At 43.0% G+C, this 13,065-nt stretch overlaps 1 protein-coding gene across 1 annotated transcript in view; it reads left to right on the top strand.

Moving 5' to 3' along the window:
• The window catches only part of LOC134217625 (uncharacterized), a 36,998-nt gene extending 24,912 nt beyond the window's left edge, over positions 1 to 12,086 (top strand). The window contains exons 4-5 of the mRNA XM_062696426.1: positions 1,643 to 2,095; positions 10,207 to 12,086. Coding sequence (XP_062552410.1) covers positions 1,643 to 2,095; positions 10,207 to 11,622 — 1,869 coding nt within the window. The 3' untranslated portion in view covers positions 11,623 to 12,086. The remainder of the gene's footprint in view (positions 1 to 1,642; positions 2,096 to 10,206) is intronic.
• The last annotated feature ends 979 nt before the right edge of the window (positions 12,087 to 13,065 follow it).

The raw sequence follows: 13,065 nt of genomic DNA, 5'->3' as shown, positions 1-13,065 counted from the left end.
TAGAAATGTGACCAACTTCATTGCAATTATGGCAAACCCAACGGTTATCTACAGTTGACTGTTGAAAATTTTGAGGATGCTTCATAACATTCAAAGACTCGAACCGTTTCAAACAAGCAATTATCTCCATGACCGAATCAAATTTCTGCATAGACAACATCGCTTGAAGGGAAATGTCTTGAATTCCATGGACCACATATTTGACAAGAGCTGATTCGCTGAGGTTGACTGTTCTCCCGATTGCCATTATTTCGTACACGTATTTTCATAACTTTCGTCTAACCTTTTTAAACGCTTCATCAACCGAAAATGAACATCTGCTTCGTCAACGATATTTGGAAATCCTTTTCTTAATTCTGTTTTAAAATCTTCCCAACTAGCAATCTTAACACGTACGGCTTCATACCACAGACGTGGAACCTCTCCTAACCTGGTCACAGCGTAATGAAGAACGGAAGAATCTGGCCAAGCATAAATTTTCTTCAAATTTTCTAAAACATCCAGCCACAGATTTGACGTAGTTTCATCAGGGTTGAATAAAGGAACCAACTTCTTAACATCGTCCGGGTGCATTGGAGTTTGATTATAATTATTCATTATTTGCGCAGCGGGTGAAATGAGCGACATGGGAACTTGTTGAACCTCGTCACCGGTATTTCGTATTGCTTGGGTGTCGGCAATTTGATTTGCTGAATCTGAAGGGCATACAGATTGACTTGAGCCATTCTCAACTTCTTCGTCGATTTCAGCAAGAACAGCTGGCTCTTGACGGATTCGAGTCGGACTTCTACGAAGGCGAGACATTTAAACCGATTATCGTTTCTACTTATAGGGACAAAAAAATAGGGTATCCCACTTCTGAAATTGTAGTAACGACTTTATCGGTTGAAGGGTGGTTACAGAATGGTTTATTGACAGCTTGGTATAACTGAACTACATTCCAAGGCCTACTCAATTAATATCGGTAATGAATGGCTTACTATAGACCAATATTCTACTACAATAGACAAGAATAAACAATACCAAAAATGATCGCCACGTAGCCGCTAGCTACCCACCTCGCAATTTCTAGGGCACGTGCCGACCAACGCGTTCAGTTTAAATAATTGAAAGAGCATCTCGAACTCGATGCTTCTTCTAATAAATCTTGAAATTCATTAAAAAAAACTTCCCGTTCGAGTTACGCCAACCAACAATTGATTCATTAAATCATGTCCTTTCATATGAAAACCCTTAATTGACAGCCTTCCATGATACCTACAACCCCTAACACGCAAGACGCAACAAACCCACCGAAACCCAGATGATGATGCTTACGAGTAGTGGAAAATTGAGTGATTTCCGGTGCCTTCAAATTGATACTAGACCCTTTTTGCTTTTCTTCGTCGGTATTGATTGGCTCGAAGCAGGGTTTTTTTTTCATTTTCTGGGCATATCCATATAACGGAAGAATAACTTTCTTCCTAACCACTTTACCACATGGGACCTCATAACGCCCGACTGTTGGGTGTATGAAAATCGATAAAAAAAAAAAGCTTGACGTTGTGTTGGCCGGCAACCCACCGCACACGATAATTTGATTAGCCGTTAAGATTAGAATTTCATGAACGCCTTATCGCCATTTTCTCTCATTCCAATCCAGGACCCAACGATAGCAGCCGTCGCAGCGGCCGTCATTCAGGAAGAGGAGGAACGCGAACTACAGGAAGCAATCGAAGCGACGGCGTTCTCGCTGCTACAAGAAGAGCTGCACATAAACTATCCGGGCCTGAAGCGGGACCGGTTACTGTCGCTGGGGAATGTGAGCGCGCCACCGATGCTGAATCGTAACTCGCGGTTCTCGTCCGTTGGCGGTGGGTACAGCAGTTTGCTGAACCCACCGCGACGGTATTCGTATGCGAGCAGCAGGGGCCATCGGAACAGCGTTTCGGTGTCCTCGAGGATACTCAGTGCCTACAATATGGGTGAAAGTTTCGGCCAAGATGACTACTTTCCGGAAAGCGATGGTGAGGAAGCCGACGATGAGTTCGATCAGTTTACGACCACCGCGGATGTGGGTTATCCGCCAGGAAATTTTCTAGTCGTGCCTGGGAGGGTAAGTATTACTGGCTAAGATTTGACCACTGAGATTTGATATCCACTTCACAACATTAGTTATATTTTTATTTATAAATATAGCATGCAGTAGATTCTCCTTTACTCGATATTTGAAGGGACCATCGAGTAGGAGAGGGTATGGTTTGAAAAAGGAAATAATTTGAATACAGTACCTATAGAGAAACTTACCAGAGTAGCCAAGTAAACGAACATGGCTTATAACGGAGAGAGTTTACTATAGCTTGGAAAATCGATTTTTCGTGAAAGCAATCTCTCTTTGTTCATTCCATTTAACATAGATATCCATAGTTCGCTTCCATTCCACAAGCTGACAAAAAACCAGAAAATCATACGTGATTATGAATACCATACATGGAACATCTACCATGGGACCCAATGTTCAATTGGAAAACAATTACTGTGACAATTGTTAATATAACACTTGCCGACAAAAATTGGAAAAAAAAACTAATTTGGACTGTACATAATACGCAAGGGCTTAAGGGTCTTGCAGGGACAAGCTGGGTTGATTTCCGTTTTGAAGTTCTTTTTAATCGACAAATTTTACTCATATTGAATTTGGTAAATCGAAATCTAGAAGACTAGGTTATAAATGACAACATCTGCACTCCAGCTGATCTAGCAAAAACAATTAGGGTCCCTAGAACCATAACAAACTAGAAAACTACAGGAAACTACCGTGGTGCATCGAAACCGGAAACAAATCGAATGCAAATCGAACGTTCGTCATTGATCTAACTGCACGAGGGCCTCTATTTTTTTGTGTACTCCACTGTATTGCATTGAAAGTAATGAAAAATATGATAAAATTACGAACAAAATCAACACCTCCTGAATCGAAATCCGTCCACTGTGGACGGACTTCGAATCATAGGATCATAATCCGTACAGCTATTTTCTAACAAAATATTTAAATTGAAGCAGACCAATTGATCAAACTAACACTGTGAATAGCGCAATACGCACCTTGAGAAGGGACCCCTTTGTTATTTATGCTGCTGATCTTGCTCTATTAATTGCAATTTGCAATTTAAACACACTCACTTTCGGTACAATTGTGCCCAACACGCGAAAAAAATGGCACCTGATACTTCGCCCTTTGCGGGTGCCGATTTGTTTTTTAATTATGTTATTTTAATTTCAAAGCCTACTGTCCATTTCAATGGCCAGAAAGCTTTCTGTCAAACCACCTTTATTGGACGGATTTCGGTGCTGTACGGATTTCGGTCCCCCACGGTAGATGAGGTGGATAAGACAACAGTGAAAGGATTGTGAAAATCGCTTAGAAAACGCCCGGGAACCTGCTGTTTGAAATCATGATTCTAATGATATCTTGATCGCAGTATTCGACATGTTAACCAATAACAATGCGTAATAAGGTTCAAGTTTCCCATAATACAAGTTCCATATAAATGCTTGCTCATTAATTTAATTAAACGGATGAGATGAAATATGCCCAAAAAGTTTAGTCACAAGATGAATCATCGCACAAAAGTACCATGCGTCTCCATATGATTTTATGATTACTGGGTGTATATGCTGCTGAACAGTTTTCACAATCCTTACCTATGGTTTCACCTAAGAGGCCTGAAAACACTGATTGGGGACATTCAGAGATCGTAATAACTCAGATTATCGTAATAAGTTAGTATTTTAACTTATCTGAATATGCACAAAACGCCCTAGTGGCACTAACCTACAACCTCCAGAGATCGTAATAACTCAGATTATCGTAATAAGTTAGTATTTTAACTTATCTGAATATGCACAAAACGCCCTAGTGGCACTAACCTACAATGTACTTGCGTCTCCACGCACTATCCATACCATAATGCTGATTTGCCGATGCGTGGTGCTTTGTTCCCTAGGAGCTGCCAGCTAAAAGGCGTTTTGCCTCATGAGTTTTCCGGCAACAGAATATCACCACTTTTTTTAAATGTGAATATTATCAATGTGATTGTGATTTTTGTCAATTTTTGAATGGCATCAACTAGCTATCTTGTTTAACTGTTGCATAATGTAAAAATACCCATGAATAGCGTTACAAATAAGAAAATAAAGCAGTGTTTGCTTAGCTAGGGCATATTGCCCCCCCTTCCCCTACAGGTCATTTAGCTGAAAATATTATTGGCCAAACGTATCAAACGGCTTGACAAGTCATTTGGCTGAAAATGTCGCGCGGTCGAACAGATAATACGGCCGGATATGGCCGAAAATATTAGATGGTCGAAAATGCAATTTGGCCGAACAATATCCTACAGTCGAAAAGGTCGTTTGGCCACAAGGTCATAAAAATGTTATTTGGCCAAACATACCCCGAGATGGCCATTTGTCAGAAATGTTGTTTTCCCTAACGAGTGATATAGTAAAAAAAATCATTTAGCTGAAAAAAAAAATATGATTTAAACCATTCATTCAACAAAATAGGTAGAAAAAATTTATTTGCCGATTGTGTCCAGACCAAATAAAAACTAACATTACAAAACAAATGATGCAAACATCACAGAGAGAAGACAATTATTTTAGTGCGTAGTATTGTGTTGCCCATTTTAAAGTATATTTTTATGGCCCCGTTTCGCGGTGCTAATGTGTTGGAAATGGTGGTAGAAGTTTGCCCTATTTCACTTTTGGCGTTAATGTTTATCACAAATTACAGTTTAGTGTTAGCATTGCTTTATTTATGTGGTTGAGGGCCATTTGGCCGAATGTCGTTTCGTCGAATAGTTGGTAAACGAGAAGTGAGAGGTGAGACATGATAAGTAGAAAGAAAGCAGATGGAAGATATGTTAGCAGTGAGAAAAGAGATCTGAGCAGTGCGAAATGAGGTATGAGAAATGAGAAGTTAGAAATCTAGCGAGACGTCTAACATCTCACTTCGTACAACACACTTTCTCCCTTCAAATTTTTCGCTTCTTACAGCTCACACTCTCATTTGCCTCTGCTTACTCCTCACTTTTCATTTTTCACTTCACGTTTGTGTGGAATTGTTTCACAATATGAGAGATTTTGTCGACTTTTCGGGTCTTACGATTTGTTTAGTCAAGCGACATTTTCGGCTAAATTATCTGATCGGCCGTATGACCCGCACGGTTAGTGCCAATTTCGGCCAAACAGTTTGTTTCACTAAACGTTTTCTTCGACCAAATGGCTTGTTCGACCAACTAGTTTCCAGGTTATGTGCACTAGTGAGAAATGAGAAAAGAGAAGTGTGAAATGGAATATGAGACCTCTTGCTCATTTCTCATATCTCACTGCTCATATCTCATTTCTAACTTCACTGTCAGAAACCAGAAGTTAGAACTGAGAGGTGAGCCGTAAAGCGTTTCGAGATTTTAATCGTCTGTTTGGCTAAACGAGTTTTTTCGGTCAAATAACCCGTTCGGCCAACTGACATTTTCTTTCGGTTAAATGATTCTATCGCAGTACGATCTGTTCAGCCAAATTATTTTTGACCGTTTGACCAAATGCGCTGTTCAGCTTAGTTCATTTAGTTTGATTGACTGAAAAGATCGTAGTTGCTAGTTGCGATTGGCCAAAAAACAAAAACCCTGCATTCCCATGAGCATCACTGGAAAGAAATAATCGGTTAGTTGAGAAGGTATTCCATTGGAATCCACCTTGGTAAGCGACTTATTTTTTTAAACAAAGTTATATCTCGAACGCAGGCCCCAGCGGACAAAGCGATAAGACGATCCGTCATGCACTAGTTTGTTTCGCTGCTTTGCTCTACATATCAGACTTTTTTTACATCTTGCGATTTTCTAAAATGGGGGCCACGACAGACAAATTGATAACATGATCCGTCACGCACTAATTCATTGCTCTGCCCTGCTATATAAAGCATACTTTTCTACTTTTCTCTGCGGGTCCCGGCGGACAATGCGATAACACGATTCGTCACGCACCAATACATTTCGGTCTCAATGATGCCCGCAGATCAACCAGTTGCCGTTGGGAGTGTTACGCTGCACCTGATGTAGCGGCCGAAAAAGTTGGTAAAATATTAATTTATGGCAGCTGTAAAACAGCAGAACAAACATATGCATTCCATTTTAGTCATACATTTTAAGTTATCCTAAAAAAAATCGAATATCACCATCACACCGCCAAAGATGGTCCTAAGCACCCGTCTCTCGAATACTCCGAGTGCTTGCAAGTCCTCCTCGAGCATTGTCCATGTTTCATGTCCGTAGAGGACTACCGGTCTTATTAACGTCTTGTACATGACACATTTGGTGCGGTGGCGAATCTTTTTCGACCGCAGTTTCTTCTGGAGCCCGTAGTAGGCCCGACTTCCACTGATGATGCGCCTTCGTATTTCACGACTAACGTTGTTGTCAGCCGTTAGCAAGGATCCGAGGTAGACGAATTCCTCGACCACCTCGAAGGTATCCCCGTCTATCGTAACACTGCTTCCCAGGCGGGCCCTGTCGCGCTCGGTTCCGCCCACAAGCATGTACTTTGTCTTTGACGCATTCACCACCAGTCCAACTTTTGTTGCTTCACGTTTCAGGCGGGTGTACAGTTCTGCCACCTTTGCAAATGTTCGGCCGACAATGTCCATGTCATCCGCGAAGCAAATAAATTGACTGGATCTGTTGAAAATCGTACTCCGGCTGTTACACCCGGCTCTCCGCATGACACCTTCTAGCGCAATGTTGAACAACAGGCACGAAAGTCCATCACCTTGTCTTAGTCCCCGGCGCGATTCGAACGAACTGGAGTGTTCGCCCGAAATCTTCACACAGTTTTGCACACCATCCACCGTTGCTTTGATCAGTCTGGTAAGCTTCCCAGGGAAGCTGTTCTCGTCCATAATTTTCCATAGCTCTACGCGGTCTATACTGTCGTATGCCGCCTTGAAATCAACGAACAGATGGTGCGTTGGGACCTGGTATTCACGGCATTGAAGGATTTGCCGTACAGTAAAGATCTGGTCCGTTGTCGAGCGGCCGTCAACGAAGCCGGCTTGATAACTTCCCACGAACTCGTTCACTAATGGTGACAGACGACGGAAGATGATCTGGGATATCACTTTGTAGGCGGCATTAAGGATGGTGATCACTCGAAAGTTCTCACACTCCAGTTTGTCGCCTTTCTTGTAGATGGGGCATATAACCCCTTCCTTCCACTCCTCCGGTAGCTGTTCGGTTTCCCAGATTCTGACTATCAGTTTGTGCAGGCAAGTGGCCAGCTTTTCCGGGCCCATCTTGATGAGCTCAGCTCCGATACCATCCTTACCAGCTGCTTTATTGGTCTTTAGCTGTTGAATGGCATTTAGCTGTTGAATGGTGGGGGCTGGTTGGCTTCCATCGTCCGCTGAACTGACGTAGTCATCTCCTCCGCTGCCTTGACTTTCACTGCCTGTACTCTCAGCGCCATTCAGATGTTCCTCGTAGTGCTGCTTCCACCTTTCGATCACCACACGTTCGTCCGTCAAGATGCTCCCATCCTTATCCCGGCAAATTTCGGCTCGCGGCACGAAGCCTTTGCGGGATGCGTTGAGCTTCTGATAGAACTTGCGTGTATCTTGAGAACGGCACAGCTGTTCCATCTCCTCGCACTCCGCTTCTTCCAGGCGGCGTTTCTTCTCCTGAAAAAGGCGGGTCTGCTGTCTCCGCTTCCGTCTATAACGTTCCACGTTCTGCCGGGTACCTTGCTGCAGCGCGACCGCCCGCGCTGCGTCCTTCTCCTCCAGAATCTGTCTGCACTCTTCGTCGAACCAATCGTTCCGACTTCGTTTCGACTTCGACCCATATACCCGACGTTGTTCTCCGCTGCGTCGTTAATGGCTGCTTTAACTGTACTCCAGCAGTCCTCAAGAGGGGCCCCATCGAGCTCACCCTCTTCCGGCAACGCTGCCTCGAGATGCTGCGCGTATGCAGTGGCGACATCAGGTTGCTTCAGTCGCTCTAGGTCGTACCGCGGCGGTCGTCGGTACCGAACATTGTTGATGACGGATAGTTTTGGGCGCAGTTTAACCATCACCAGATAGTGGTCAGAGTCGATGTTAGCGCCACGATATGTCCTGACGTCGATAATGTCGGAGAAGTGCCGTCCATCAATCAGAACGTGGTCGATTTGTGATTCTGTCTGCAGTGGTGATCTCCAGGTGTACCGATACGGGAGGCTGTGTTGGAAGTAGGTGCTACGAATGGCCATATTCTTGGAGGCGGCGAAATCAATTAGTCGTAGGCCGTTTTCGTTCGTCAGCCGGTGAGCGCTGAACTTTCCAATAGTCGGTCTAAACTCCTCCTCTTGGCCAACCTGAGCGTTCAAATCTCCTATGATGATTTTGACGTCGTGTCTTGGGCAGCAGTCGTACTCACGTTCCAGCTGTGCGTAGAATGCGTCCTTATCATCATCAGTGCTTCCGGAGTGTGGGCTATGGACGTTGATTATGCTGAAGTTGAAGAACCGGCCTTTGATCCTCAACCTGCACATTCTTCCATTGATCGGCCACCACCCGATCACGCGCCTTTGCATATCGCCCATCACTATGAAAGCTGTTCCCAGCTCGTGTGTGTTGCCGCAGCTCTGGTAGATGGTATGATTACCTCTAAACGTTCGCACCATTGATCCCTTCCAACAAACCTCCTGCAGCGCTACGATGCCGAATCCACGGTCCTTGAGCACATCGGCGAGTATGCGTGTGCTCCCGATGAAGTTGAGAGATTTGCAGTTCCACGAACCGAGTTTCCAATCGCTAGTCCCTTTTCGTCGCAGTGGTCTTCGCCGATGGTTCCGGTCCGTACTCTCTTGTTGATTGTTCGTTGCTTATGATTTTTTAAAGGCTGGCTTGCAGGGCCTGACACCAAACCCCCTAAATTTCCGGTGGACCATGGTGCACAGTTTCACTTAGAGTCCCTCGCTGGCACTCGGACGATGATCAGCCGCCCCTAACATGGAGAACAGACGCTGTTGTGAGCCGATCCTGACATGGAGAACAGACGCTCAATAAGATTTGCACCTCCGGAGAGGAGCAAACCCCCCCTTCCCTGTCAGCATACGACCATAGTTCCCACCGGGGTTGGTTACCCGATCTTCCCTAAGGTTGCTCGTATCCCGGCCAGCACCGCGGGGAGGTAGGGATAGGAGTTGCTGGGTAAGAGGCTAAGGACCGCGAGATGGGGTCTATTTTATTCCTTCAGGTACGCGAAGTACCAATGGTACGCTTTACCCAGCATTTGCCGTGCCAATTTGATTTTAGTCAGCGCGGAAAATATTTTATAATCCCTTAAATTACAAAAAAAAAACAAAGTTTGAGGCACTGCAAACCTTGAATTAAAATGAGCATGAGCATGATGACCGTGCAATTCGTAGTTGCTACTCCGTGATCGACCAGAACAATCGCAATTGCACAGGGTACCAATGGATGGAAGCATGGGATTTGCTCTCTACCCTCAATGTGCACAGTTCGAGAGCTCTAGTTTTTTTTTGATGGTCAATAACGGCGCTGGCTACGTCCTCACGGTCATCGGGGGATAGGAAGGAATTGATGATCCAGTTACTCGCCCACTGCAAGCCGAGAACACCTCTGCACTCGCCACGAGTTCCTGCGGAATTTTATTGGAATCTGGGGCTTAGGTTTTATGGCAGAGGTTCGTCTTGGTTAACGGGTTGCCAATGTGATAGTAATGAAAGGGTGGTGTATTATTCTAATTGGATGCCGAACACGAGCTTTTTTTAACAGTTACCTGCTAGAACTAATCAAGTTGTAGGTAAAGGGATAGAAGATGGAAACAGTATATGAAAAGATACAAAGTAGGAGGAGTGAAATGGGCCTGGGATTGAACCCACGACCTCCTGCGTATGAGGCAGAAGCGGTAGCCATATGACCACCAAGCCCGTTCACTGCAAACCTTGAATTAAAATTGATCAGAAAGTAGCCGCTTCCCAAGGGAACAGGCATTCCAGGATATTCCAGAATATGACCACATGTTATAAATATGTTTAGCAGATTTTTGAAGTATGAATATCAACTTTTTAAAGAGTAACAAAAATGATTCGAAAACTAAAATTTGAAATTGTAACATTTGAAAATTATTAATCGGTAACTTCTTTTATTCTCGTGTTTATTTTTCACAGGGGACAGAATCACGTCGAAGCAGTGCGATGACTTGCTGCAGCACTGAAAGTTCATTCCTGGAGCGACGCTGTTCCGCCATTACGCTAGGGTTATCTCCGTTACCACCGATTTCGCGATCACCGTCGCGGCAGCAGAGTCGCGACGATCGTAGCCAAATGATGAACGGATCCGCACTAGGGGCGACCTGTGCGGACTGGGATGCGTTCTATCCCGGAATTAATATTATCGAAGCAACGCCAAAATCGTCACCTTGTCCCAGCGAAAGGGTGGCGCACCGATCAACGAGCCTATCAGCGCGAGACAGTTTTACCAGTAGGAATCATCGACTAAGTGACGAAAACTCGATCGACTGTATATCCGAGTATCCAGATACGAATGGTGCTGAATTTAGCCATAATCAAAAATCATTACGACAAAGTTATAGCAGTAGCAGTAGAATAGATGACATTAGTATAGCAAACCATAATCCTAGCAGTAATGTTGTTGTGCGTAGAGCTCCTCTTGCGTCGCTTAGTTCCTTTAAGATGTCGTCGGCTGACTGCCAGGATAGCGATTTACACAGCTGCGGGTCGGATTCAGTGTTCGACGACAGTTGTGCGGATACCGACGAAGATCTGCAACAGTTCAGTACCGATAGCGATGAGCTCAGTATTCCAGACGAGGGCGAATGTTCCGCAGCTCCTGTGGCAATAAAGATCGCAGGTCCTAGCACTTCAGTAACCTATTCCGTTGAAACTGTAGGGACTGGTGGCACCACTGGCGGGCAGAGTAGTAGTAGTAGCAGCACAAACCGGCTGCAACAGCAACAACTGCAGCAGTGTGATGCTGGCAGTGGTGCCATCAGTGATACGGTGTATGTCGATATTGAAAACCCTAAAGAACTTAGTTGTTTAAGTAGTCTTTCAAATAGTAATCGCCGTGGCAAAGCGAAACTGAAAACCGATAGAGTGAATTTAGTGACTAAAATCGAAACAAAAGCAATCATCGAAAGACAGCAACAAAATGACAACCGGGATAGGTCACCCTCTCCGCGATCGTCTGCCCAAGCAGTGTCACAGCCTCACGGGAAATTGACAGCGCTGATGACATCCAGCGGTGCGTCTTTGCCTAGCCATCAATCGTCTAGCGGTCATTCAAGTAGTCATAAAAGTAAAGGCAACAATAACACTAGTCCTAGCAAACCTAATAATGAAAACGACGATAATAGCAATCAAGTTGAGGATGCGAGTAGTACTAAATGCGTTGAAGTTAATGTTATAATCAAAAACCATAGCAGTAATATCAAAAGCCCCTCTGTGATTCTTGAGCTACCTATACTGACAATAGACGAGGATAGCTCCCAATCCCCACTGTCGCCGGTGGATCCATGCGTGCCAGGTCCATCCCGAAAGTGGTCCAAAGAGACGCTGTTCTAGTTGCAATGGTTTCGGTTGTCACTGTCCTTAAGTCTGCTGTACACTACACCAAGCACACCGCCACGATACACCATAAAAACTGTTATCAAACGAATTTTAGTGCTGATGGATCACGCCCGCTGCAGGTTAACATCTTCAAGCTTCGCTCATCACCTCGTACGTTCATTTAAAGCAAACAACGGATTCCAATATCTATCTGTAATTTGTCAATCCGTCCAAAAATCTTTCGGTCAAGGTATCTATTTGACGATAGTTATGATTGTTAGCAACAAGTTTAACACCGTTCCGGAAACATCAGGACATGTCGATGAAATATCTTTCCTTTGGTAGCTTTGTGAAATAGAAATAGGATGAAATTATTTGAAATCACATACATTATGCATTGATCATTAGCAAACGTTTTTAATTCACCCTTCTTTGATTTAACCTAGACGAATTGGACCAAATTATTAAGAATTTAGTTGTTGGAGCACCACTTCATTATTTGCAATCTACTGTAAGATCAACTTCAATATCCCGTACTAGACATTGAAATACACTGAAGACAACCATTGGAAAGTAAAAGAATAAAATGGAATAATGCCAACTCGTTTTCCAGATTTTAAGATAATCTATTAGATATCGTTGAAAATAATGAAATATTGTAATTTATTGTTCAAAATGAAGAAATATATCTTTTAGATATTCACTTTTCCGTTCTATGAAGAAGTCTAATTGACACTTTTATTTTTTAAATTTGTGTTAAGTTACACTGCCTATTAACGCAATATTATTTTTTAAATCATGAACCACCACATTTTCAAAGAACAATGTTATTTCTAATCGATACAATTTTTGGAAAAAAGAAATTCTATTAAAACTAATATTCCTTCATTTTTTTCATTTCGTTCTTTCAGATTTAACATATTTTCAATTTTCATGATTCATTACTCTACTAGGATATATATTAAAATTTTAAGTCTTTATTGGAATCTCAAATATTATTTATATAACCAACTGGCTATAGTAATGATCTTACTTCCATTTGACAAGTCTATCAAGTGCACTCACCCCCTCGTTTACAAATTTAGCAACGCCTCAATTTATATTTTTAACTACTAATCTTGCTTGTTCAACCCGTAAGAGTAACGTTTTTTTTTTCGATGAATGCCATAAGCCAATAAATGGTTTTAATTCAATCAAGTATAGAAGAACAAGAGTTGTCTACGTGTGTTCCAAAAATAGGCTGAATGAAATTTATAAATAACCAATCCATGAAACCTAAGGTCAACTAGAATATGAACAGATTCAATCAAACCACAATAGAGCTACTCCGATTATGTTTAATGACCGTTTGAGGTCATTTGCATTTTTTCTAGACCTAAACCAGTCATCAGGGCATAATCAAGCGTTTAATCAATGGGATTTAGTTATTTGAATAGTTTATAAAAAGTTGAACGACAA

The sequence above is a fragment of the Armigeres subalbatus genome, chromosome 2 (assembly GCF_024139115.2).
Source record: "Armigeres subalbatus isolate Guangzhou_Male chromosome 2, GZ_Asu_2, whole genome shotgun sequence".
NCBI classification, from domain to species: Eukaryota; Metazoa; Arthropoda; class Insecta; order Diptera; family Culicidae; genus Armigeres; species Armigeres subalbatus.
This window is presented reverse-complemented; position numbering and strand designations above follow the sequence as displayed.